Genomic DNA, 27,544 nt, shown 5'->3' on the forward strand with positions numbered 1-27,544 from the left:
GAGCTTTTTCCCCTTCCACATTTTTGTGGGTGGGGGGGGGGGGGGGGGGGGGGGAGGTTGCGGTTTGACACGATTTTTGTATTTAATAACATGCAATAATGTCAGCAACTGGATGCAGATGTGTTTTGCAATTCTAGTCTGTGGTTTGTTATTGTTTTCCAGGTCTTTGATTGGAATCATAAGCAACTGGCTGGGGGAAGTGAATGTTTCTTCATAATGTCAGAATTTTATCTTAGCCTTTCTGCTGTTGCACCCATTGGTCCCGGTATTGATTATTTACAACAGGTATATTTGCAACAGCTTATTGTTATACTTGTTCCAAATGTAGTCAGAAATATAGGACTTTGGTGCATATTATGTTTAGATGAGTTTTGTCCCACTTTCCAACATTTTGTTGTAACGTATCCAATTTCTGGTACATCGTAGGATCTGTTAAGTATTAGTTGGTTTAATTCGAGTCTGGTATAAAATAGTTTCATTCATCACATACAAATGCATTGTAACTCACTAACTCCTAATCTCTTCTTGAGTAGAGATGAAATTCGCTCCCTGATTGTTTCACCTGGTGTCTAAATAATCTAACTAAGCTTTTATTGGAGTCTTTTAGGTAGCCATACGAAACAAAATTGATTTTTTTGGTGGGTGTACTGAATGGATTGAACCTCGAAACTTAAAATTGAAAGAGGTGACTTTTGGATAATGAACATGAGTTAGGATTGTACCTCTGTTAAGCGGATTTACCCAAAGGAACTCCGGCTGTAAATTGGGTTATGAATGTTATTGCCAATGTTTGGAAGATGATCGCGTTTTGGAAAATGTCTATGTGAGTTCGAACTCTAGATCTCATGTACGAATGATAATTCTCATTACCATCTTAACCAACCACCAATTGTGGTTTATTTCTTCACATTAATTTATAAATAAATGTTAACATGAAGTCTAAACCAACTAAATTTTTATTTGATTTTTTATTTTCTTTGGAATATTTTGAAAAACACAAATTCTTATTTACAAGGGTTGTACAATAAATATTGTACACCGGAGTAAAAGTTGACTCAAAATGCTTAAAAGTTAAGGTTATATATGTAAAAGTTATATTTTTTTAGTGATAAATTTTTTCATTTTAATAAAACTTATTTCTTCAAAATCACTAATAATGTATAAAATTAATCATTTAACCCTTTAAAATGTTTATCTATCAATTTTTTTTACTAATATAAAAGTTAATCAAAACTAAGTTAAAGTTACAAAAAAATGGGTAAAAGTTATCTTGGTGTACAATAAATTTATTGTACACCTTGTGCGCGCAAGACCTTTTGTTTGAAAAAAATAAAAATAAATAATTAGGACAACTATGAAAAAACATGATGTCATGATTCATGAATCTCATAAGCATCAACTATAGAAATACCTTGCATGGTTGTTTATATCTAATTTGGTATTATTAATTTGAAGCACTTAGTTCCACTAGAAAATAAATTATACAATTGTAAGATGATCTAATTGAAAAAATACTTGGCATGATAAATGATGTAGTGTGTCTGTGTAGTTGACAAACTTAATTGATGTTTTTCACTTTAAGGTATACATGCATTTCGTCAAATATTGAGCTCAAGAAAAATCTAAAATTTTAACTATTCAATGTAGCGACCGGGGCATCGCCCGGGCCAGAGAGGAAATCAATGTGGTGATGACAAATGTCACTCATTGATTCGCCTCTCCTTTAAATTAAAAAAATAATTAAAAATTTTAATCTAAATTTAAGTTTTATTGTTTAAAGAAAAATATGCGTTGGAGAATAGTATTTATTTACTTATGGCAATAAATTTCTTAATTTAATCATACTATTAAAATAACATGTTGAAATATACTTTGTGTTTATCAAGATTGATCATTGACTAAAAAAAATTATACTAAGAATCTTCTTCAATATAACAATATTTACAATATGACAATAATCTGTTTAATAAAATAAAAATATTTTAACAAGTTTGTCTAAAATATCTTTTTATTTAAAAACATTTAGCGTACATCTCTTAGCATGTATTAAAATATTTAACTTAAATTCTACTAATGACTAATTGTATGCGTTGTCAATTTTTATTTAAAATATGCGTCTTATATTAAATGTGGATATGTTATTACGAACATTTACCTATGCTTTAATATTCGAAGTAGTATTATTAAGGTTGTGTAAAGCATGTTTATTGAATTTTATTTTATTTTATTTTAATAACTTTTTATCTTTTTTTTTCGAAGTTATAATTTCTACTTATCCTTTTATTTAATAGTTCTTTAATCTTGAATAATGAAAAACGATTTAAGAGTTTTTTAGTTTCATTTTTGTATTATTAGTTTATTTGTCTTTGATCATTTGATAAGTAATATATTTGTCTTTGTTTTACATTTTAATATAATGAAAAATCTTTGCGGGTAATTTCGGATAACGGAAATCGATGTGGAGCTATGCCGCTCTCTGATTTGCCTTTCTTATGCTTGATTCTATCCCCTATCTCCCAACATACCTATTTTTCTATTAAATTATACTCCCTCCGTCCCTAAAATATTTTTCCATCGAGAATTTTTCACTAATTAGGGGGCGTTTGGTTGGGGGTATTCAGGAAAGGGAAAGGGAATGGACTAATATCATTCCCTTTGTTGTCGTTTGTTTGGCATGTTTCACCATTCCCTTTTACCAATTTTATTTTTGGGTTACCCCCAAAACCTTCTACCTTGATTCCCCACCCCACCCCCCCTAGACTTTTTCATTCCCATTCCCCCCAACACCTCTCAAAAACGTTGACCACCACTTGACCAACCTTGACCAACCTAGGTCACCTGAACCCCCACCTCACTCAGCCACCAGATCAACCACCGGCGAAAAGGAGAGATGGAGACGGAGGGGGCGGCGGCGAAAAGGAGAGAAGGAGACGGAGGGGGAGGAGAGGGGCGGCGACGAAAATGGAGAAGGAGAGGGAAGGGAAACGAAGAGGAGATAAGGAGACGGAGGGGGTGGGGGAGAGACGGCGGCGATAGAGGGAGAAGGAGAGGGAAGGGCGGCGAAGAGGAGAGAAGGAGACGGAGGAGGCGGGGGAGGGGCGGCGGCGACAGAGAGAAGGAAAGGGAGGGGCAGCGAAGAGGAGAGAAGGAGACGGAGGGGGGGCGGCGGCGACAGAGGGAGAAGGAGAGGGAAGGGCGCGTCGGCGAAGAGGAGAGAAGGAGACGAAGGGGGAGGCGCCGGAGGGGAGGGGGATGTGGAGGTGGTCAGAAAAAATGGTGAGAAGGAAGGTGAATGAAATTAATAAAAAGCTCCCAAACAACATTTTATATCAAAGGGAATGATTTCCATTACCCTTCTATCCCATTCTTGATTCCATTCCGTTTACCCCTTGCGAACCAAACGGCCCCTTAAGGGCTTGTTTGGTTGACATGGGAATTTAATTCCTATAGGAAGTTGTAATTCAAGGGAAATTACTTCCCTTGTTAAATTCATAGGAATTTCCTTAATTTGTTTGGTTGACATCATGGGAATTAGAAATTCCCATGAATTTTGATTCACCAAGGGGGAGCTAGGTAATTAACTTCCCATGTTTTGTAGGAATCTCAATTTCCCATGAATTTCAACTTCCTCCATTTTTACCTTTTTATGTCAACCAAACAACTATATTATCTATAAATTCCCATAAATTCTAACTTCCCCCATTTTTAATTGTCAACCAAACAATCCCTAACATTTGTGTGTAAAATGTGAGCATGAGTTAGTAAAGTGGGCCCTTGAAATGAGAGATTGAGAGAGACCAAGTGGGAAGATTAACTAAATAAGGTATGGGGCAAACAAAATAAGAATATAGATTAATCTTTTATGGACGGAGGGATATAAGCTTACAGTAGCTTATCACATAAAATTATGTGAAAATACTATTGCAACAATTAAATTCGGAAGGTCCGAGAAAATATTATTATGTTTTGTTTTATTTAATCAATTATTCTAATAAGACATTGGAGTTGTAGAAGACTCTATAGTATAATTTTAAAATACAAAACTCTCTTACAAAAAAAACTGTTGATTCTATGGTTGGGTTTGAGGCGAGTGTGGATACACGAATGGCTGGTAGACCATGGATGAGTTTATTTTTTACACGTTAAAAAGGAGATTGGGAGGGGTGAGTACCTTTTCTATCATGGGTACATGACGGGATAGGGATGAGAATTATAAAGTAAGAGAAAGTAAATAAAAAGTTGTAAATATTGTGGGGCAGGAAGGGTAAAGTAATAAATTTTCATGTACAAAAATAGAATAACGCAAAGTGTAACAGAACATTATGAAACGGACTAAAACAGAAAGTGTAAAAATCATTTTGAAACAGATGTAGTACAAAGTTTCACGAGTGAAACACACATATATTTGTTGTATTAATAACAATAAAAGCCTTATTTTGCGTGTTACAAGTCTTAAAACTCATCCTTTGTAACTTATATATATAACTAAGAAACTAACCTCGTGTATCTTGTTACAATTCATAGGTTTCTTTCCTAATGAGAAAAACATGATCTGCATGATAAGGGTGAGCTTACATAGAAAGTTGTTTCATTTAGTCATGACTAAAGTCATTTATACCATTACCATCTAATAGACAAATACTCAATCTATTGAAAAAGTGTGAGAGAAAGAACTAAACGAAAATCAACCTTGGTTATCTACTATTCCTTGATTGGTAAATAGTACTCCGTATTCCTAACACGAGTTTCAATAGATGGAAGTTGGTAGATAGTCGAACAGTTATAATTTGAATGAGATGAAACATAAACTACAATTTCATACAGTGAAGCATATATTTGTTCTTATTTTGTACAAATGAAAAAACTACTCCCTTTGTTCTTAAATATTAGTCCCCTTTTTACTTTTTTATCGGTTTCAATTTCATATTTAAACGTAAATATCTTCAAATACATACGTTAAAAAAATATATAAAAATTTGATATTGTTAAACTACACATTGATACGAACAAGACAAGATCTCACATAAATATATTTTGAAATACGTATTGGAAGGAAATTAGAAGATTCTCTTTAATTGTGAATAGTGACAAGATTTCAAAAGGGGTGAGCGGAGTAAAAATATTTTGGTTAACCATTGTGGATAAAAATAAAACTTTTCTTTGTGCGAATAAGTGGAAAGTAATACAATTATAAACGATGAGAGAATATTCGAACCTTTGATCTATTGTAATTTGTACCCAAGATTTCAATTATAACTGATAGACTATTAGGCTAAGATCGATATCATGGTAACGATTATGTATAGGAATAAAAAAAATGGGACTTTGGATGCTTTAGATCCAACAAAAAGAGTATCATTAGCTTTGAAAACTCTCCATGTTCTCACTCAAGCATTGACAATTTGACTAATTCCCCTCAACTAGCCTAATGTAAAGTATAAAGTACAAACGAAGAATTAAACTAAAATAAACAAACACAAAAAAATAAAGAGTTAGGGGAAAAAAAGTACTCCGTAATGGAAAAAATAAAGTGGAGAAAAAGGAAAAAGGACAGAAAAATCCAAGAAGAAAGATGCACAACCATGCAGCTACGATACCAGCACCATAACATCAACGTTCCTCTATTGACTCCTCCTATCCATGTGTTTTTTTTTTACTTTGTTTATAAAACCACCAAAAAAACTAAAAATTAAAAATGAAAACTAAAAAATAACCAATCTTGTACTCCCTCCGCCTCATTTTGTTATTTACATTTGGTATTTTGCACGTGTTGTAACGACTAATAATTATTGTGCATTGAGATTCCTTTTTTTTTTTTAGTTAAGCAAGGCAAATTACGTTAATTTTATGTTTTCAATTTTATCAAATTTTTGATATTGGAAAAATGAGAAAAATTTAATGTTCCAATGAAAAAATGTGAGAAATTAAATGACCTAATAAATTTATTTGGTTAAAATAGTCATTGACACAAATATTGATAGAATATTATATAAAAGAAAAACGTAAAGAATAAAAAGAAACGGAGAGAGTATTTCTTATGTTTTAAAATTACAACACTTTTACTAATATCTTCACTAAGGAGTCCGGATCCTCTAGAGTTTTAATAAAACTCTATCAGGTAGATTTGTATCTAAACCATTTATTTTAAAATCAATGGCTTATATTGGTGAGAAAAAATAGGGGGGGTTTTGGAAAGATAATATATGAACCATTGATTTTTCATTCCGTTTGGAAATAATATGGATACTTGCGTATTTCACAACAACCAAGATACATGATTGGAAAGTACTATGTAAGAAATAACTATGTGAAAGTGGAATGTTGTAAGAAAAGATAATAAAAAAGTAGGTTGAATGTAGTGGTGTAAGAAAAAAAAATTAGGCTGAGTGGAAAGTTATGAGTAAAAAGAGAATATAAAAATAGATGGAAAATTTGGTAATATTAATCCAACCTTTGGCCAATTTTCTTTTATTAAGCCCACCTATGACATATTTTGTAATAATCTCACTTTTACTACCCAACGACTGGGCCTAACAAGTCATAAATCTATTGTAGGCGATAATATGTCCATACGTGGCAATACTCTCTCGATATATTCAGTCATCGTCATCAATTCATCACCATCTCGTTGACTTTTTCATTGGTTATTGATCACTTAAGCTCAATAAAAGTCGTCGAGTAGTAAATGTGGGATTATTAAAAAATATGTCGCAGGTGGAATTAATAAAAGAAAATCGGCCAAAGGTTGGATTAATATTATCAAATGTTCCAATAGATTGAGTGGAATGTTGTAAATAAAGTGAGAAAAAAAATAGTGTGGATGCATTAAATATGGTGAGTCATATACAAAAAATGGGTAAAGCACACTGTCCATATTATTTTGAAACATTCATTTAAAGAAATCGTCCCCATTATTTCGAAACGAAAGGAGTACTACGTAGTAGATAGTATGTATCTATAATATCTTTAATTAAAAACTAGTGTTTGACCCGGGTCCCAGGCGATGCCCTGAGTTACTACTTTGACCATCATACATTGTCGTGTGCATATGTAAAAAGATAGTGTATATTATACACTTGGATGTTCCAAGTTATATGTATTTATATGGATATATATTAATATAGATTGTCAAATTTAATTATGAAAATATACAATGACGTCAATTAAACAACAAATTTTAAGTGATTACATTTAATTTCAACAAATAAGTAAAAATATACGATCAAAATTAGTACTTCCTTCGTTTCATTTTACTTGCATATCTTGAACAATTAATATCTTCAATTATCAATTTTTAAAAATTATTAAAAAGATTGATATTCAAAAAATATACATCTATTCTCTATTTTATAAGAGAACTTCTAATGTCATTATGATAACTAACCTTTTTGTGTCCTCCCTATATAATAGTCTATAGTACCTTCATTCACAATTTAATTAATCAAATTGTATTAACTAAATACATTAATGATATAATTAATGCCAAGATTTAGTGAAAATTTAATGCAAATTTACAACGTCTGCTACTTTCTTAAGGGAAGCAATCTAATTTGGAAAAAAAAAGAGTCAAGGCAAGATTATTTAGTGACAACAATTATTTGGTAAAAAATACAAATAATACACGTATTCACTTTCAAGATTTGGAGTAAATACGAAGTATTTAAAATGCATCAAATTATACACTAAAAAAGTACATTTCACTATTCACCAATTTTTTTTTGGTGCTAATGAGTCACAAGGGCGGGGATGAGAATCGATCCAAGATCATCTGGAACCGGGATGAAAGTTCTAACCAACTGAGCTATCCATCACTCTCATTTCACTTTTCACCATTAGTAGCAAACAATACGAATTCTAATTTTTATTTAGATGAACTTTGTGAACATTCTTTCTTGCCTATTATTTGTGGTGGTTAGATGTAATAACACAATTTAAATTTTATACCCCTGCACGCGATGTTAAGACTAATTTAACAAGATCCCACATGAAAATATTTTTCCTTAAATGTAGATCGTAAAAAATAAAAATAAAATAAAGTGGAACATGTGAATAGTCAAAAAGCAAAGTGTTGTAAATAAAAAGAAAAGGACGGTGTTTATGAATAGTAACAAAACTAAAAAAATTGTTTGAAACGGAGGAAGTATTAATCTACTCGACACTTATACCATATCTAAGGGCTAAAATATGCTCAATAATATACTAAATGTATAGGAGGTGGGTGACATAAAATACGGTATGAAAATTGCACCATATATTTCTGAACAAAGTTGACCTTGAAATTATTTACATACTATTGTACTTGATTTTTTTTTTCTAACATATTCCGAGCGTCTCTTAGTGATCTTCCTGTTTGGAATCTTGCAACTACATAGTATTTAAAACACGAAAGAATCAAATTATTAGTTTATTTTTAATATATAAGAAAAATATATATTAATGTGAGTTCTTGTTTGATCCATCTCAATGAATGCTTTAAAATAAAGAATCACATAATTCTAATTTTTTTTATTAATAGGATATTAAAGATATTGATGGTCAAAGACGTGCATTGACAAATATATACCTCAAAACATGACAATCAATAAAAAAAAATGGGGGGAGTTATTGTATAATTAAAATGTTGTTGGATTAGCTACAATGTATACTTTCGTAATATTACATTTTATAAATTTTATCCACAAGTAAAGACACAATGGTCAAACTTATGTATTGACAGATGTGCTAGTCTTAAAAAAAAACATCCTTCGTTTTTTTAATGATATAATTTGTTTATTGCGTTTATCAATTTAATATTTCAACTATTAATATCTTTAATTGTCGATGAGTAAAAATTATAAAAAATTGATATAGTCCGTATTATAAATCAATACAATAAGATGATTATAATAAGATCCGCATCACTATAATTTTATCTTAAATACGGAGTATAAATTACAATTAATAGTCAAAGTAGATAATATAAATAGTATTAAAAGTTAAATTGTGTCCTATAAAAAAAGAAAACGGAAGAAATATATATAAAAAAAGTTAATCAATTCAATTCCATCCCCCAAGGCCCCAACTCTCCCTAATTAATAACTCCTCTCTGTCCTATTTTTCTCATTTTTCTCTCTCCTCACTCTCACATCCTCCCTCCTAAACCCCACTCACCACCACTTCACTACCCAACAAACCTCCTTTTTCCTCCTCCCCCCACCCAACCCACCTCCACTACCCCTCCTCCTCCTCCCCCATTTTCTCTCTCCTTCCTTTCCAAAACCCTAAAACCTCTCCGATCTCACCCTTTCCATTCCAACAATTTCCGATTCCGCTGCGGCCGACAGTCAACCGCAGCGGCGGACTTAGTAGGAGTATCTTTCAATAACTCAGTTGTTGTCGTGGTGGATTTCGAAAACGGGGGAGAGAGAAAGATAGAGGAGTGATGTATAAGAACCAGCTACAAGAGCTGGCGCAGAGGAGTTGCTTCAACTTACCCTCCTACACTTGCATTCGGGAAGGTCCCGATCACGCGCCTAGGTTTAAGGCTATCGTTAACTTCAATGGCGAAAGCTTTGAGTCACCTCAGTACTGTTCTACACTTCGTCAAGCGGAGCACGCCGCCGCCGAAGTTGCGCTTAATTCTCTCTCCTCTCGCGGCCCTTCTCACTCTCTAGCCGCCCGCATCCTGGTTAGTTAATCTCTCACTTTCTCTCTCCTCTTTCTCGACTCTTCTAGAATGTTCTTGATCCCCGGATTTTTACGAGGATTTTGATATTTAACCCTAATTTTGGAGAGAGAGACCCGTTTTTTTTTTTTTTTGTTAAAAAATAAAATAATTTATGGGTATATGTTGATTGATCAAGCCTGAATTGGTCTGGGATTAAATGAATTGTATTTTTTTTCTTCAATTATTATTAGTTTACAAGTCGAACCGAATGTTATTGCAGAAGAGTAATTGAATTTTAGGAAATTAATTTCAGGTTGGTTTTATAATTTGGAGTATTTATTAGAATATTAATTTTCCTTTTGCCTATTTGGGTATATTTGTTGATCAATTTTTATTAACTCATGAGCTTAATGAGGGAAGTAAATTATTTTTTATCATTTAATTTTCCGACTTATAGTATGACGGATTGACGGGGCTTCAAGAGAGGGGGTTTCTTGTGCATTAAGGTGGGAATTTTCCGAAATTGAGGAACTGAAGAACTCTAGATGGTTCATTTGGTAATTAGTAATTCGGATTTGATAAGTTAATCGTCTAATGTAGTTGCATTAGTCCATAAGGTAGTTTGGCTACTGTCATTAGTGGTCTTTGCTGCTGTCATTTGATCAGTGCTCAATATACGAAACTATAATGGATTTCAGATCATGACGGAATTCATACCGAGCTACATTGTAGTTTGACGTTGAAAACAACCGTTGGTTAATTTGACATTGCCCCCCAAATTTGATGGACTGGCGTTGTGTGGGTTATATGGGCGTAATATATACAATGTGGATGTTTCTAGCCATGAGATACATACTCCGTGATGAACTGTTGTTTATGATTGTATTGTTGGGAAAAGTTCCGATGTATGTTAAACTTGTGGTAACTTGGATGCTATTGGTGTGTGGAAGGAAATACATACGATCTTTTTATGGATTGCAAAGAGGATGAGTAATTGGAAAGCCTGAAACAACCCACATTTTTGTTTAGTTCCGTGGCGGCAAGTATTTGAATTCCAATGAACTAAGTTAAATGTCTTCATATGCAGTTATCTCAATTTTTTTTTTATAGTTGGTGAAGTTGCAAACTGCTCTCTTTCCCAACTCTTCTTTTTCTTTCTTCTCCACATTCATGCAGCGTGTTAGGATGCAAGTCCATTCTTTGTTTTGGGTTGTAATTTTGATTACTTTGTTAATTGTTTTAATTTTCTTATTTTAATATTAAGGATGAGACAGGGGTTTACAAAAACCTTTTACAAGAGATTTCACAAAGAGTTGGAGCCCCATTGCCGCACTACACAACTTACAGATCAGGTCTAGGGCACCAACCTGTTTTCACTGGTAAAGTAGAACTTGCTGGTATCATATTCACAGGGGAGGCAGCCAAAAATAAAAAACAGGCAGAGAAAAATGCAGCTTTGGCTGCTTGGCAATCTCTTAAACAATGTAAGTTTTTTATTTTTATTTTTTATAATCAAATTAATTCATTGATAAAAAGTCATACGACCTCTACATAAAAAGTTGAATCTAACAAATACATAATAGTTGAATTGAATCATATAAAAAACTTCCTTTCACCATAGATAGGATTGTTGTATATCGAACATTCTTTATACCCTCTTTTATATGGTTGTGATTTACGGTCTTCTTCAACGAGGGGTCTATAGATCTGTTGTAGTCAAGATAAATATGATTTTCCTGTGATTGTAGTCGAAAGATTGACCTCGTTTTAGACTCCGCACAAATCTTTACCAAAGGAACAACTTGTCCTACACACAAAACTTAACTAGAATCAAACCCACCATAGGGGTATTTACTACACTTCAAATATGAGAGATTGAATTAAAAAAGTTCCTCATATTGACCTTTACACAGCTCCTTCTGATATGTAATTTTTTGTTTTATCGATTTCATTTTCTGGTCTCGTTAATCTAGGCTGTCTTTCACAGTATTACAAAAAACTTCTTCACTATTAGACGACTTTAGTGGTCAATTTCTATGAAGAGGTGCTCTGAAATGGTGTTAAGTATTGATCTAGTGTTATCTGAACAGTGGCACAGCAGTCTGGGAGCTTGTCTACGGAGCAAGAAAACAATGACGAACTTGAGCAGGTGACTATAGCCCGAGCATTGTTGAGTTACCGATTGAGGGAGAGAATGACAAGTGCATCAAGTAAACCGTTGCCATTCCCTCAAACATTCCCGATCCAGAATCCAAGACCTTCGAGCCCACAGCGTCGTCCAGTGACCGCATCCAAGATTCTTCCGCTTATCTTCCCAAAGAAGACACCGCCTCGAGTGCGGCCCTTGTCATTTACATTATCTGATAATGTGGGGCAATCATCCCAGTCCCAGATTCCAGAATCTAGAGGAGCTCATTCTCAGTCCTCTCAGAGATACTTAGGTATGGGAGCACCTCCATACATTCCAATCCGGCATGTGCGATCACCGTGCCATGGTATTGCACCGCCAGTGACTATTAGGAATTCAGTGCCTTGCTACTCTGCACCACCTATTCCGCGCTCGTCAGCTGCTGCTCCTCCGGGGATGAGAACGGCTCCACCTGTGCGGATTGCACCGCCGGTATGCATTAGGCAAAGTATCCCAGTCTTCTCTGCTCCACCATATCCCAAGGAAGACCTGTCAACTGTTACTCCTCCAGAGTCGAACAAAGTGGAAGCAGTTCAGGCATCAACAGGAAGGGAATCTCAAGAATGTAATAAATCTGATCCTATTGTGAAACCTCTTCCCCCATACACCTTTTGCCCTACTGTGACAAGGGCTTCCCCTGTTCGAATCGCACCACCTGTCCGTATTAGACAGGCTATTCCTGTTTGTGCTGCCCCACCACCGAAAAAAGATGGTCCTATGGAGGCAAAAGATCCTGGTAGGGAGGTGGATTTTGAAGATAAAACTCAGAACTCAGAAGCAGTAGAGAAGTTGGAACAGCTCAAACTCTGAAATTGCTTGTAAGGAGGAATGTAGATCTCTAGGAGTATCACATCAGGGAGTATGATTTTGATCTTTGGTTGTCGATGCCATCTTGTATGAATGTCCACCCCCTTTCTTTTTTTCTTCACCCCTCTTTTAGTTTTCTTGTATTTGAGTTGGCACATCACATCATCGATGTTTCCCTATAGTTATTATTATATCCCTTGAAACTAGTAGTATATTAGCAACTTAGTGTTAAATTGGCTCAGTAGCCGAGTATCGAAAACGTTTACCATACTGTACCTGGTGTGGTGCTTTTACAATTTTGTCAGCATTACCCAAGTAGCTTCCGTAGTCTTCCTTCTAGGCTCTGTTTGATAGGGCGTAAAACGTTTTCGTGGAAAACGATTTTTCCCTTTTCAATCATTTTACGTTGTGCTCGATCTGTACTACTGTTACGCAAGAATGCAACGCCTCTAGGTGCTGCTAGCCCTTATTGGGTGTTGCCTTTGGTATCACTTACTCCACCTTTCACTCTTTTTGGTAGTGGATGGTTCACTTACTCTGCAGACTGCAAATTTATGCTTGGCTCTAGAAAACTAAAGTTATAATGGAATGATTGAATTTCTGCCTTTTTTCCGTTAAACAGCATGAGTAGATGATGAATGCTTAGTTACAGGGTCCTCACCTTTTGCTTTTAGAAGGTAGTGAAATAAAATTCAAAATTATTATATACTTTTATGGATTTATGATGAATTATGATTAATTGTTGTCCCCTAAGTTTTTTCCATGAATAATTAATTGACCTCTCTGAAGTCCAACCTTTTGAGATAAATGGGATAATTATGTTGTAGAAAATAGGGGATTTTAAAAGTTTGTGGAGGTTGATAGTATTTTACCCGTTTTTTAAATATCGCACCATGGTTACACTTTTTAATACGTAGTTTGACTCTTAACATCTCATAAAAAGTTGATATTTAGAAAATACCATACGAATCTAACAAGATTTCACATGACTATAATTTTTGTTAGTTATGAATCACAAAAGATGACCAAAGGTGTAGTGTAAATAGTATAAAAAATAAGATGGTGCGATATTTATAGAACGTAGAAAATATTAAGTTTTAAACAAAAAGAAATTGAAAATTTCCACCAGTTGTAAACTTAATTTGTCCATTTAATTGGACCTTGTCAGACTATCAGTACTTGAGCCAAAAAATAGTCTGGGTTATAGTGGGTTTAAAAAAAAAAAACCAGTTGTACGGCAAAAACGTTTATTTGTAAGATTGATAACGTTGGAATGTCCACAAGTATAAATAGCTTTCTGAAAGCTTCTTAAGAATAACCAATTGACTGTTGGTTTAATGGTGATTGAGGCTAAACTTGGTAGGGAGGACCCGTGTTCGATCCTCCGCAACAACAATTGGGAGGGGAATGGAACCTAACCACTCAGAACTCGCCCTGAATTCAGATTAGCCCTAAGGGTGAACTGGATGGTACACCAAAAAAAAAAAGTTTCTTAAGAATAGAATTCATGCGAAATGTGTTCAGAAATACGGAGTAACTCCAATCAAAATCATTCTTTTACGGAGTACATAAGTAGAATAACGCCGAGGGAATGAGTCAATGAGACGACGTAATTAGGAGCAACAAAAAAAACCTAGCCCTAGTCCCGTTCGGTCTAATCGGCTTTGCAATGTCTCTTGACTTACAACTCCACCCTGTAATGGAAAAGAATTTTACAAAAGCAAATGAAGTTGAGATAGTAACATCTCAACTCCTAATTGGCAATGACGTTGAAATTCCATCAATGAAGGATTTATCATTGGTGGACTAACTTTTGTAAACACAAAAAGACTAACATAAAAAACATGCAACCAAATTGGATATATATCACAACTTTACTAGCTTGTCTTGCCTACACAAAGTGTTCATTTAATTTGCACAAAAGGGTTGTTTGGTATGTGGGGGAAAGGGGTAGCGATCGAAAAAATGTATGTTTGTTTGTGAACATGAGATGAGAGCAACATGCTTCAAAGTTCAATTCATTTCAAATTCATTCAGATAATTAGATATAAGTTAAATTCAGGTGAACCAAACAAAACTTAAACAAGGAAAAATATTAGTTTCAACTCACCAAATTTCTATCTGCATTCTACCTTCTTATTCATATCTCTCATATCAAACCGCTTTTGAGACATGGGGTATGTATTGCTGCAATGTGAATCAATGCAGATGGCATGTGACATGTGGGTTGAAAGATATGTTTAGGCCCATTACTTGGTCCATAATGGATGTTCTTCATAGAAGAACTGGAATGTCTAGAACAAAGATAAAGGCTTAAGAAATTCGAAAGTAATTAATTAAGGGTTGAGCACAGATCGAATTCCAAAAATTGAAATATCTGATATCCATATCCAAAGTATTATGTAGTTTTTTTTTTAAAATTTTTTTATCAACAACACTAATGTGGTAAGAAAAACACCACAATATCTCACTTAAAGATTTTATTAAGACTAACAATAATTTTAATTGAATGTTTGTATACTTTTTCTAAAAGAAAATGATGAAGTACCAAATAAATTTGAATATTTGAAACGGATATCCATCGTGTTTGGATATCATAAATTATCAAATCCGATGCATATTGAACTTTCATATCGGAATAATTCTGCTCTATCCACTACAAGAATTTGTATATTTAACGACAACCTAATTACGACGGGTCAAAAATTCCGTCGCAAAAGCCTTTTGCGACGGGGCTAACAATCAAACAAAGACGGGAACAACCGTAGCAAATGTCTTTTACGACGGGTTAACGACGGGATTTTTCATTAACGACGACCCTCTTTAATTATGACGGGTTGACGACATGAAATCCCGTCATTAATCAACGATTATTGGCCTTTAGCGATGGAATTTCCCGTCGTTAATGGTACATTTTTTTTGTAGTGATCCTAATTATCACAACCGTGCATAAAGGAAAAAAAAACCAATAAGGCATTGTTCATTTTATCTTAAAAATAATTATCATTATAAATAAGTTTCAATTATTAAAAATCAAATCTCATATGTAGAAAGTTATAACCAGTAATCATGTGTGATATAGATAGGATCTTCAAGAATATTGTTTATGCAAAAAAATTGCGAAGAGTAACTAACGGGAAAGTTTCGTCTGCAAGGAAAACCGTGTTCTTCAACTAGGATATTTTTTTTGTATTTCCTTCTGTCATATTTTCCTACAAAAACACAAACGTAAACTGGCTCTGGGGGTTCTCGAGAAAACCCTCTCCGATTATTCAAGTCAGTTTCTTGTAGAAAGAGAACATAAAAAGAGAGTGTGTTTAGGAAGTTTTTAAAATCCGAGTAATGATTATGTGGGTCATATTTATAGTAATGAAGGAGGGCATTGTTAGTAAATATGAGCAATTGTAGGGATATGAAATCTTGGGCCTTATGGAGGCTGAGATTTAGGCCCCGATATTCTAATCTGAGCCCATCATAGGGTTTTCGTTTGGGGGTATCTTGGTAATTTTCCTCAAGAGGGATATTTTGGTACTTTTATTGTGAAAGTGGGTCCCACTAAGGGGCCCGAATATTAGCCCCACGCTAAATTTGCGAGTTTGGTCAAAGAGTCGGGAGTTTGGCGGAATGATTCGGCATTTGAATTTTGATGTAGCATTTTGATTGAGCCGTCGTCTTGGCTTTGATGCATGTATGCTACGAGGGAAGTCTGCTTGGGCGGATGAAGCACGCACGCCGAATAGTGTTGGGGGGATGATGTCGGGCGAATGTTGCTGGGCGAATGGTGCGTGTTGGGAGAATAAAGCCTGGCAAAAGATGCCTGCGCGACGCGCAAATGATTTTGGGAGAATGATGCGCGTTGGGGGCCTGAGGCTAACACTAAGTGTGTGCGCAAGGGGCGTTGATGATGCGCGACATAGTCTTGGAGAAGATATGTGCAAGAGGGGTGCTCTTAACGGTTTATTTGTACACCTGTGGGCATGTGCTCTAGTTGGGTGGTTGGTTTGGCACGTGCAGCAAAGCGTTGGCTTGCTCACGCGTGCCTTTGGGCCAATGTTGTTACGGCTTATGATGTATTTTCACACGTCGAAGATATTTCACAAGCCATGGTCGATATCATACGTTGGGTAGATGGTTTAGTCGGCTGTTTCCGTTGTGTGCGAGATCGTAACCGCATGGTGCTACCTTATGCACGCAAAGGGTGTGAGGGGGTCGAAAAAGCGCGAGGCTAATGCGTGACCTTGTCCCTCGTGGGTGTGACGATTCTTTTTATTCAATCAAGTGTAATTGGATTTCCTGTGAGTATACACCCAATTGACTAGTAATATAGGAGTCGCCATTCAGTTTTTAACGACAATGAGAAAAACTGACAAAACCCGGTTATCGTGACATAAAGGGAGTGCAATTATGTTTGACCACGACGGCCGTAGGTTCCCTTGTGATCCCTGGTGTGGGGATCTCTCAATATACACCCGCAAGGTAGAGATTGAGGGTTCGGGGGACTGTAACTACCGAGAGGAGTAATTCGCTCGTCGATAACTCCAGAGGCAGGATATCCTTACTAGCTCAGCATAAATAATTGAAGGGACATGCGTTAACTATTAAACTAATCTGAGTTGATTTTAGCAATATGCAACATATAATACTAATTCGATCGTGATTATCTGATTTAAATAACATTAAGGGACCTAGCATGATAATCCGATTTCCCAAAAATATTATATTTGTTAGGCGTGATAGAACAATCATATTAGGTTAGTTTAACAGTTCATAAAAAGGGCGAGGAAAGCAGTTAAATCATCGAAAAGGGACACATCACGACGCACCCTTGAGAGGTGCGTCACGGTTCTCAGAAAACTAACCACTTTGACTTTGCTATTTCTCCTTTTTATTTAATGAATCTTAATTATGGGTCAGGATACGTTCTGTTCGATTTATGGATCGATTGCGACAGAACGCGTGAACAGTTTCGCAGCGAGAGGCTTAGGCTAAGGGGTTTAGAGTCAATACTCAGAATATATTATGTGTTGTTGTGTCGAAACTAGGGGCCTATTTATAGGGAAGAGTTCGTGGAAAGATAGAATTGCAGAGTTCTAATCCGCAAAGAATTAGGAAAAGAGACGTACCCAGGTACTTTCAGCGCCCAGGCCTGGGCGCCGAAGATTTCGGCGCCCAGAGCCAGGCGTTGAAAATAGGGTCTGGGCAGCTTTGTTTAGTCAGATTCGGATTCCTAAAATCCGTAGAGTTTGAGATTAATTCGAGTCTTTTAGCGCGTATCAATTTTGTGACGGAATGCGTCTGGGCCCGTTACGAACTCTAGGCTCGTTAGGATTTTAATTAATACGTAACTCTTATTTCCGAATCCTATTAGGAATAGGATTCTCGCGGTTTTCTATCTCATTTAGGATTTATGTTGGAATGCAACACCTAATTCTGACAGGTTTCTATCTTTTATGATTTGCCACTTTTAGACGCTACTTTTTACGGCATTTACTATTTTTAGCAGGTTTCCATAAATAGCAGGTTTCGGGTGAAATGAAATGGGGAATCGAGATTCGTTTATTTTATAGGAGATGCGTTGTCAAGTGGAGTTTTTATGCTTTCATCATCGAACCTTTCCCTTGCGGGAATGGGGACAAGAGTAGGTGTCTACAGTTAGCCCCCACTTTGACTGAGTCTTGGAGTAAGACGATGGTCAAAGTATTAGACGGAGTGCGTCACACAAGCCATGGTGTATGTGACCTGTTTTGCGAGGGTCTCATGAGCCCCTGAGTGATAACATTTGACTTAAGGGTCATCACTTGAAGTGTCGACATATCCCTCACGTGTCATTGGGATTTGTCAACTGATAGTATAGAAACTTCCTCACTTTGTCATTGGAAGGATCTAAAGATGCGTAGAAACTCCCTCACTTTGTCATTGGGAGTAACTACAGATGTTTTCGAAATTAAAGCTGTAAAGTGTAATTGGGCCTGGCCAAGCCAAATCACGAGGTAAAACGTTTTTAATGATTCTCATTTTCAGGGCTAGCTAAACGAGAAAACCCCCTTGTTTTTATAGGATGTAAAACGAAGGAAAATCCAACACATCGCTCTTTTTTGGAAAAACGAAAAACCAATCCTTTAATTTTTGGGAAAAGGGAAAACCAATAAAAGTTATCGCTGCAGCGACTAAGGACCTGCGCTGTTAGTGACGCAGACCCCGCCCGCTGAAGGTGGGCGAGCCTGTCCGCTGAGGGTGGACCCCCCGTCCGATAGAAGTGGACGAATCAGTTTGATGTTTTTGAAAATAAGGACCTACGCGGTTTGTGACGTAGACCCCGCCGGCTGAAGATGGCGAACCTGTCCGCTGAGGGTGGACCCCCCGTCCGATAGAAGTGGACGAATCTGTTTTGAAATTTTTGTTTTTTTTTTGAAAATAAGGACCTACGTGGTTTGCGCCGTAGACCCCGCCGGCTGAAGATGGCGAGCTTATTTTAAATTTGAAGACTTTATTCTTCGAAAAACTGAGGACCTGCGCGGCTAGTGACGCAGACCCCGCCCGCTGAGGGTGGGCGAGCCCATTTTGAATTTCTTATTTTGCCTATGTAGAAGAGCTTTTGGTGATTACAACCTGTTGGTGGGTCGTAATATTTCTTGATTAGATGTGTCCTATAAGTGGGTCCACACTGTGTATATTTAACAATATATTTTTTGAGATATCCAAACATGATATGGTGCGTGGCGCAGTCTGGGAATGTGATTTTGATTGCGCGCTCTTTGTTTAAGTCCACTTTCCGCGAGCCCCCAAGTGTTGGGGCTCGTCGGTTGTTTTTCGCGTCTTGTAATCATGTTTGGGGTCACGCTCGTATGTGCGAGCGACCTCCTATAGTAGTGTGCTATTTTAGTGAAGCCGTGGAGTGCGACTTTAGCTTTCAGGCGACATCCGGTTTTGGCTTGGCCCGGATTATCCCTTTGACAGACAGACATTTTCTATTTGGAAAACCAATGACTTGACGACACATATTTTTGGTGTTTCGAAGAATGACCATGATATTTAACTTGCTTTTTTTTGAAAAGTGTACATGAGCGTTTTCTGAGATGAGTCTAAGTTTCGACCAAGTTTCAATGTTATTATTATTTTTTGCTTATTTGGGAGCTAAAGGTGCTTTGGGCTTGATCTTACTTGTAATAGGACCTCGTGTTTTAGCAACACGGTATTAAGTCCTTTCCTATTCCGTGTTTTTGTGAAATCTGGGCCTTGGGCTGCATTTTCAGCGTCCAAGCTCAGGCGTTAAAAATTTCGGCGCCCAGAGGTGGGCGCTGAAAGTTCTTTCCTGGTAATATTTGATTTTCGGATTTCTAACACGTTTCCGAATGGGATCAGGATGTTATTGGGTGCGTTCAGCTATATATAGGGGCTAGGTACGTCCTTATTTTCCACCACTCTCAAATTCTTTCTCTCTTTTTTGCTGTGCTCTAATTATTTACTGCTTTTGCCATGTCGATCCCTACTTTCTCACTCCAACGGACTGTTAGGCGTTGGCTACGAGCCCTTACTCTCACAGAAAAAGCTTTGTTAAAAGAATACCACTTAGAGGCACTTTTAGGCTTACAACAAATTAATATTGATTATAATTTTCTGCATGCTGCCCTAAACTTTTGGGACTCTGATCATCATGTTTTTTCCTTTCGGGGCAATGAAATATGTCCTTTGCCTGATGAATTTGCTGCGATCCTTGGTTATCCTACTAATGCTACTCCTGTTACCCCTGGCACTATTGAAGAGGGTAAAACAACCATAAGGGCTTTCCTAGGGCTAGATGATAACATGTTTGCTGAACTTGTTGTAGACGATAAGGTTAACTTGGCAAAACTCGTAAAACATCATTTTAGGCCTAGTAAGAATATGACCGAATAAAAATTGAACATTCGAACCCTTGTATTTTGCTTGTTGAATCATTATTTGCTGTCGAATAATAATGGTGAGTTCGGTGACATAAGGCTGATCCCCTTGATTAGCCAGATGGAAAGTTGCTATTCTATTATGCCGTTGGTTGTTGCTGAGACTTTGCTGAGTGCGGATGAGCTGAAGAAGGATGCCAAATCCGAAATTTTTAAGGGAAGCCCCCTATTACTGCAGGTAATCTATTTTTTTTCTTTGCGCACACATACGCCACTTTTATATATTTCTTTTTGCCTGGGGCTGAGTTTCAGCGCCCAGGGCTGGGCGCTGGAATATTCGGCGCCTGGTCCTGGGCGTTGAAACTGCGCCCTAGGAACCTTTTTTCTTTCTTTTCATTCTTTTGATTCGATCGTACCTGTTTTTGCAGATTTGGCTTGCGGAACGGCTTAGACTTTTGGAAGCTCCTGCCGATCCTAAACATTATCGCCCTATAGCTTTGGGTAACCGAAAATACTTGCACCAAGGCCAGGACGAGGCCGAATGGACCTCCCTTTTTACTTATGGCATTTGTTCTATTAAGTGGGTGGTACCATGGTGGGGTTTGACTATTATGACAGGGGGGGGGTCTGATGTATCGGTTTATGTTTCTTTGTTGGGGCTATCTTGTCCCATTTATATTTTCCCTTACCGAGTCATGCGTCAATATGGTTTAAGGCAGACTATCCCCTTTTCTGATACGGTACCACCTAAGGTAGCGACCTTTGCACAAACACGGGTCTTAGCGTGGGCTAGGTATTATGATGGTCTCCCGCGTTGGGCTGTAGCTACAAATGGGTTTGTGGGTCTTTTTGAAAACTATAAGTTGTGGATGAGTTCCGATGACAAGGATGTGAGGACCGAGGCTCGTAATGGGGAGCCGGCTGAGCTTTTGATACCTCGTATTCGTGTTAAGTATGAGGGTCCTGATTCTGCCAGACCTCGTACCTATAGTTTTAAGACTGTGAAAGCTCGTCCTGATCGAAAGCGAAAGGAAGTTCTTCCCCGTTCCAGTGTCAGGCCTAAAAAGATGCCGAACATGAAGGGGCCTGCTGTTGTTAAAAGAAATGCAAGCTCTCGCGGAGATCGTCGCCGGAACAATGTATGGGTTAGGAAGGCTCAGCCGCCTGTAGAAACAGTGGCTAGTCCAGTTGATAATAGTAATCCTTCTCCCACCACTGTTTGTGCCCTTGAGGCTGAGCGGGCTATAACTGAGAATGTTTCTAAAGCTTTGGCATCTTTGGAAGTTAGTGTCCAGGAGCCAGTTCTTATGGAGATTGATATTGGGGCAGCGCAGAAGACTATGGGGGTGGATCCTGCGAACATTGCTCTCTTCAAGACTTTATTTGATGATCCGGAAGAACTAGAGTAGTGTAGTTCTTTGCTAGGGTGTAGGTGCCCTCTATTTATTTCAGTTGTGTTTGTTTTTATTCCTAGCACTTTGTTTTCCTTCTTATTATATTTTAATAAAGGCGTATTTTTAGTTTCCATTCAATTTTGTTTATATGTCTAACACTTTTTTACACAAAGAATATAATTTTTTTATTATTATTTGGACCGAATCCTTGGTAAGGATTACCTACGTATCTTGTCAGAATCAGGTCGCGCGTAGTTCTTAGCTTTAGAATAAGTTCTAGTATGCCGGATTTCGGTAGATATGTCCCGAAGTGGAAACATATTACTTAATCGGTCAAATGAGTGAAGTATTTGCCATTATTTTCATCTGCCGTTTTCCATAGGTTGCGTAAAATTCGACCAATTTGTTGGTAAACCTATTTGGATACGTACTGTACCCCCCAAGTGTTCGTTATTTTTCCGTTGTGTGCGGATAAAATGACGAGCACTTTTCGAAAAAAGGAAAACTTTTGGCAGGCAGAGAGTTTCAACGCCCAGGCTGGGGCGTCAGAAATTTCCGCGCCCAGCCCCGGGCGCTGAAAATAACTTGGGCGGTCAATTTTGACGTTTTTGCTTCACATGTTCTTGCGTTTATTTCTATTTCGTTTTTTGTGCCTTGATATTTTTCTTCGTAGTTAAAGTTAATTTTGAGGCTATTTTGGAGGCTTTTTTGACTGTTAGCGCGAAACGCATTTTTGTCCAGATTAATTTTTTCTATTGGTGACTCAAAACAGTTTTGAAAATGGAGTTAGGGTGCGGAACTTATGAAGATCTTTGTGGAGGGTATGATGGAATCTATGTGAAACAGCTGTTGGTGGATTCTATGTTTTATGAATTTATTTTTTTGGTAACATTTGCATTTGTTTTAAATTTTTGATTTCTTTTTGATTTTGGGTTGCATGGATTGGCTCTCATGATGACATTGGTTGGCTTTTTAGGTTTTGAGGATGGGATAGTGTGGTTTATTTTGTGGGTTTCGGGAACTGGTTCACATGGCATTATTTCAAAATCGAGTGGGCTTTGTTTGTTGGGCCTATAGTGGGCCGCTTCTTTATTTTTTTTTATTTTGCAAGTACATTTGGTGTTTATTTAGTGTTAGAATAAAATTTTTAGGAGAGATATTACGCCTTTATTGATTTGGAAAGTAAGGAAGACACACTGAAATAAAACTGACCCATATTCTAAAGGGCCTTAGGACCATCTAAAGTCTCTATTATTTTTTCTGTCAATCTAAAGAACTACTAATGGTGCTCTATATGGCTCAAGCCTGGGGTTTAGTCTCATAAGACTTCGGTCCTTCACCGGTACTCATCTTGAATCCTATTCCTTTTGCGTTGACCCACTGATATGTCTTCACCCATCCGTTCCCGACCTCTTCTAGTGTTGATGCAGGAGAGATTAACCGGGTTGGATCGAAACCTTCATCTTGTAAAGCTAGGGTAGTCATCACAGTCTCGTTCTCCATAGGCCTCGATTCGTTAAACAATGTCCATAGAGCATGGTTGTCCAATATTTCAGCTGTTTTAGTCTTGGTGAGGTGGGGTGCCTCATCCAAGGTGTGGCAGTCATGGAAAATTTCAAATCCGGGTTTTAGCAAGCCATCCTGAACGAAGGGTTCAGGGAAATCACAGCATGGGTGTTCTTCTCCTTCCCGAACAAACATCCCGTTAAGGGTCCTTTGATATGGGGGAAGGAGGGTGGTTTGTTTGGCTTTGTTAAGGCGTAGCCTAGATAGGCGGTCAGCAATATCTTCCTCCGTTGGTTCATAACCTAAGCCAAAGGGAGTAGATTTTTCGGGAAAAGGATGGAATGTGCATTCCTTCTTCCTTATGCCCAATGGGGTTCCTGGGAAATAACCTTGAGCCAACAGCATTCTAGGGATGACTCGGGATGCATGCGGGTCTAGGAATGCTGGATCATAATCTTTGATAACCTGGATTGCTTCTTCCATTTGAAACCCATAAAGGTCATCTGCAGTTTCGGCCGTTCCAACCATAGTACAACTGACGTCGAGAGGAGGGGCGCGGATTTCTAGTATTACCCCGTTATGGTTAAGTTTAACCATTTGGTGCAAGGTTGAAGCCACACCTCCTAAGTCATGGAGCCAAGGTCGCCCCAAGAGGAGGTTCAAAGTGGGCTTGATGTCGATTATTTGAAACTCCGTGGTGCGTGCCACAGGCCCAGTTTGTATGGTAAGGTTGATTTTTCCCAACACAGGCCTTCGGGAGTTATCATAAGCTCGTACCCCTTGTGAGGAGGTTTGGAAGTCATCGCTTCCTAGCCCCAAGCAATGGGCGGTTCGCAATGGGCAGACATTAACCGCCGAACCATTATCTACGAGCGCTAGGGGGATGTTTTGTCCTTTGCATCCAACCACTAAGTAAAGGGCTTTATTATGAGCACCCCCCTCTTTTGGTAAGTCTTTATCAGTGAAAACTATGGCCTTTTCTCCGGCATCTCTCGTGACATGGCTAACCAATGAGTCAGGTGTGATATCTGTGGGTACTAAGATGAGGTCAAGTGAGCGAATAATCTTTTCGCGATGTTCCTTTGAAGTACACACAAGATCCCAGATGGTAATCTCAGCCTTGGTTATTTTAAGTTGTTTCAGGAGAGGATTTTCAATGACTTCCGCGACGGTGGCGTCCCGCCCGTTCTCAGGAGTTTGCCTAACCGGGATGTCGTCCATAAGAGGTGGGTGAATATCCGGTTGGTATATCCTTCCGGATCGGGTGAGGTTGTCGACCTCGGGCTCCTGAGGGGTGGTGTCAATGAGAGCATTCTCAAGCCAAGTTTTAGTGAAGAGGTCCTGGCCCGAGACTTGAGATAGGTAAATATCTTCAGCATCATCGTTCCACACACCGCACACTTCCCCCTCGATTTGATCCATAGGTACCACACCGAGTGGTGCACCTTGAGGTGTAATATACACCGTGGGGTCGAAATTCTCTGGTTGGTCGAGAGAGATGTGACAAGAGCCGAGTGGGCTCTTGTTGTTGTTGGGTTTGCCAACGTTAGGGAGAGGTATTACTTCATCCTCTATCATGTCCTGGATCGTATGTTTTAGATGCCAGCAGTTTTCAGTGTCATGCCCATTTCCTTGATGGAATTTGCAGTAAGTACCTTCGACCCAATATTTGTTTTTGACAGGAGGGTCACGGGTGGGGCCTATAGGTCTCAACTTTCCTTGATTGGTTAGTCTTTCAAAGGCTTGTACCAAAGTTGACCCGAGTGGGGCAAACTTTCGGTCTCGGACCCATCTTACAAGGTATCTTCGGGCGGGAGCCTCTTCTACAGCATGGACTTCTTGGGCTTGGGGTGTGTTACTCCGATTATAGGTGTTGGTCTTATATGCAGGTTTGTTCTGTATGGTTTTGGGGAGGTCGTCCTCGATTTTTATTCCCACATCATAAACCCTTTTGAAAGTGTCGAGTCCCAGGTACCTAAGGTGTTGTCTGTAAGTCGGGTCCAAGTTGTCAATGAATTTTTGGACCAATTCTGTTTCGGGAGGCCTATTGATTAGCTGGGCCGCCTGGTCCCTCCATCTAGCAAAGTAGGTTGTGAAACCCTCATTTTTCTTTTGGAAGAGAACTTCCAGCTCGCGCATGGTGACTTGGAAATCCATGTTCGGCGAGTATTGCTTGATGAAGACATTGACAAAGTCTTCCCAAGTGGGGAAGAGCTTAGGGTCCTGGTGATAGTACCATTTGAGCGGCACAGGTTCCAAGGACAAAGGAAAGGCAGGTAGGTACATGGACTTGTCCACGCCTTTCAAGTTCATGGTATTCACAAAGCTCAGTAGATGATCACGGGGGTTGTCCGTGGCCTTGAACTTTGGTAAGTCAGATGAACTGAACTTTTCTGGTAATTTGCCAGAAAAAGGTTCAGGCTCGAGGGAGAAGTATTTGCTCCCCATGGTTTGCTGTAGGACCTTTTTTCGATCCTCTTCTCGTTTTCGAGGTCATTTTTGGCTTGCGCAGCCGCTAAGGCTTCGTTTTCCATTTTCAGTTGGCCCATGAGTTGGGTCATTTGGACCATCTGGTCTCGCAAATCTTCGATGGACATGTTTGGAGGTGCGAATCGAGGTTGGGGAAGCGGAGATCCTTGAAATGAGGGACGACGGATGGAGCTTGGAGTTACTAGACCTGGTGTTGGTGATGTATCTTCGAGACGCACTAGCCGTTGATTCTCTGATCGGCACCAAGTGGCAGGACCAGTCCTAGGCATAAGATAAGCTAAAGTTTAGGTTCCCAAAGTTTCAAGCATTACTTAGTCTAGACTTCGACTCTCTAAATTGGTGTTTTCTTTTCGCTTTTTCTTCTGTCGGTACACTTTTTGGGGGTTTTTTTTTTATATTTTGGTCGTTCTTTGGATTTTCGAAACACTTGCCCGTGTGACATTCATAGTTGTTAGCATGTTCGGTTTTGGTGCCGAGCATTGCCGTCGTAGAAGGCCTAACGACGACACAAAGAGTTATTAATTTTTCGCGAGTCGCCTTTTGAAATCGAGTGCTTTTCTTACGCCCTCGTAGCAATTCTTTTGATGAGTATTTTTTGTGCTACGTACTTTCTTTTTGCTTGGGCACCGAGGCTGCTGCGCCTGACCCGAAAGCCAAGCAGCAACTTCAGCGCCCAGCAGTGGGCGTGAGAAATTTTGGCGCCCAGCCAGGGGCGTTGAAAATGCGTCCCTGGCTGGTTCTCGTTTTCTGTTTTCTGTTTATGCGACATCGATTTGCGTGCTTGCCTAATAACCTCCTTTACGCGTAACAGCGTTTGTGGGATTCGTTACAGGCCATCCCGAGCGTCGCTTATTTTGTGGCGATCATTCGGGTTTGCGGAACACGTGTTTCGGTATAACTCTTTGGCAAATTAGTCTATGAATGTTTGGGCTGCCGTAAAAGGTAGCTTCTAAAAGTGGCAAATCATAAAAGATAGAAACCTGTCAGAATTAGGTGTTGCATTCCAACATAAATCCTAAATGAGATAGAAAACTGCGAGAATCCTACTCCTAATAGGATTCAGAAATAAGAGTTACGTATTAATTAAAATCCTAACGAGCCTAGAGTTCGTAACGGGCCCAGACGCATTCCGTCACAAAATTGATACGCGCTAAAAGACTCGAATTAATCTCAAACTCTACGGATTTTAGGAATCCGAATCTGACTAAACAAAACTGCCCAGACCCTATTTTCAACGCCTGGCTCTGGGCGCCGAAATCTTCGGCGCCCAGGCCTGGGCGCTGAAAATACCTGGGTACGTCTCTTTTTCCTAACTCTTTGCGGATTAGAACTCTGCAATTCTATCTTTCCACGAACTCTTCCCTATAAATAGGCCCCTAGTTTCGACGTGAAAGAACACACAACAACACATAATATATTCTGAGTATTGACCCTAAACCCCTTAGCCTAAGCCTCTCGCTGCGAAACTGTTCACGCGTTCTGTCGCAATCGATCCATAAATCGAACAGAACGTATCCTGCCCCATAATTGAGATTCGTCAAATAAAAAGGAGAAATGGCAAAGTCAAAGTGGTTAGTTTTCTGAGAACCGTGACGCACCTCTCAAGGGTGCGTCGTAATGTGTCCCTTTTCGA

At 38.3% G+C, this 27,544-nt stretch overlaps 2 protein-coding genes across 2 annotated transcripts; one reads left to right on the top strand and one right to left on the bottom strand.

Moving 5' to 3' along the window:
* Positions 1–2,867: 2,867 nt before the first annotated feature.
* Positions 2,868–3,323, bottom strand: LOC130467620 (uncharacterized). Its single transcript, XM_056836183.1, has one exon. The coding sequence runs from the start codon at positions 3,321–3,323 to the stop codon at positions 2,868–2,870; it is 456 nt and encodes a 151-aa protein (XP_056692161.1).
* Positions 3,324–9,049: 5,726 nt separating this feature from the next.
* LOC110776613 (double-stranded RNA-binding protein 2) lies at positions 9,050–12,937 on the top strand. Its single transcript, XM_021981171.2, has 3 exons — positions 9,050–9,667; positions 10,911–11,130; positions 11,737–12,937. Exons 1-3 carry the CDS (start codon positions 9,422–9,424, stop codon positions 12,642–12,644), a joined length of 1,374 nt encoding a protein of 457 aa, XP_021836863.1. The 5' UTR covers positions 9,050–9,421; the 3' UTR covers positions 12,645–12,937.
* The last annotated feature ends 14,607 nt before the right edge of the window (positions 12,938–27,544 follow it).

This window comes from Spinacia oleracea, chromosome 2, assembly GCF_020520425.1.
Source record: "Spinacia oleracea cultivar Varoflay chromosome 2, BTI_SOV_V1, whole genome shotgun sequence".
Lineage (NCBI taxonomy): Eukaryota > Viridiplantae > Streptophyta > Magnoliopsida > Caryophyllales > Amaranthaceae > Spinacia > Spinacia oleracea.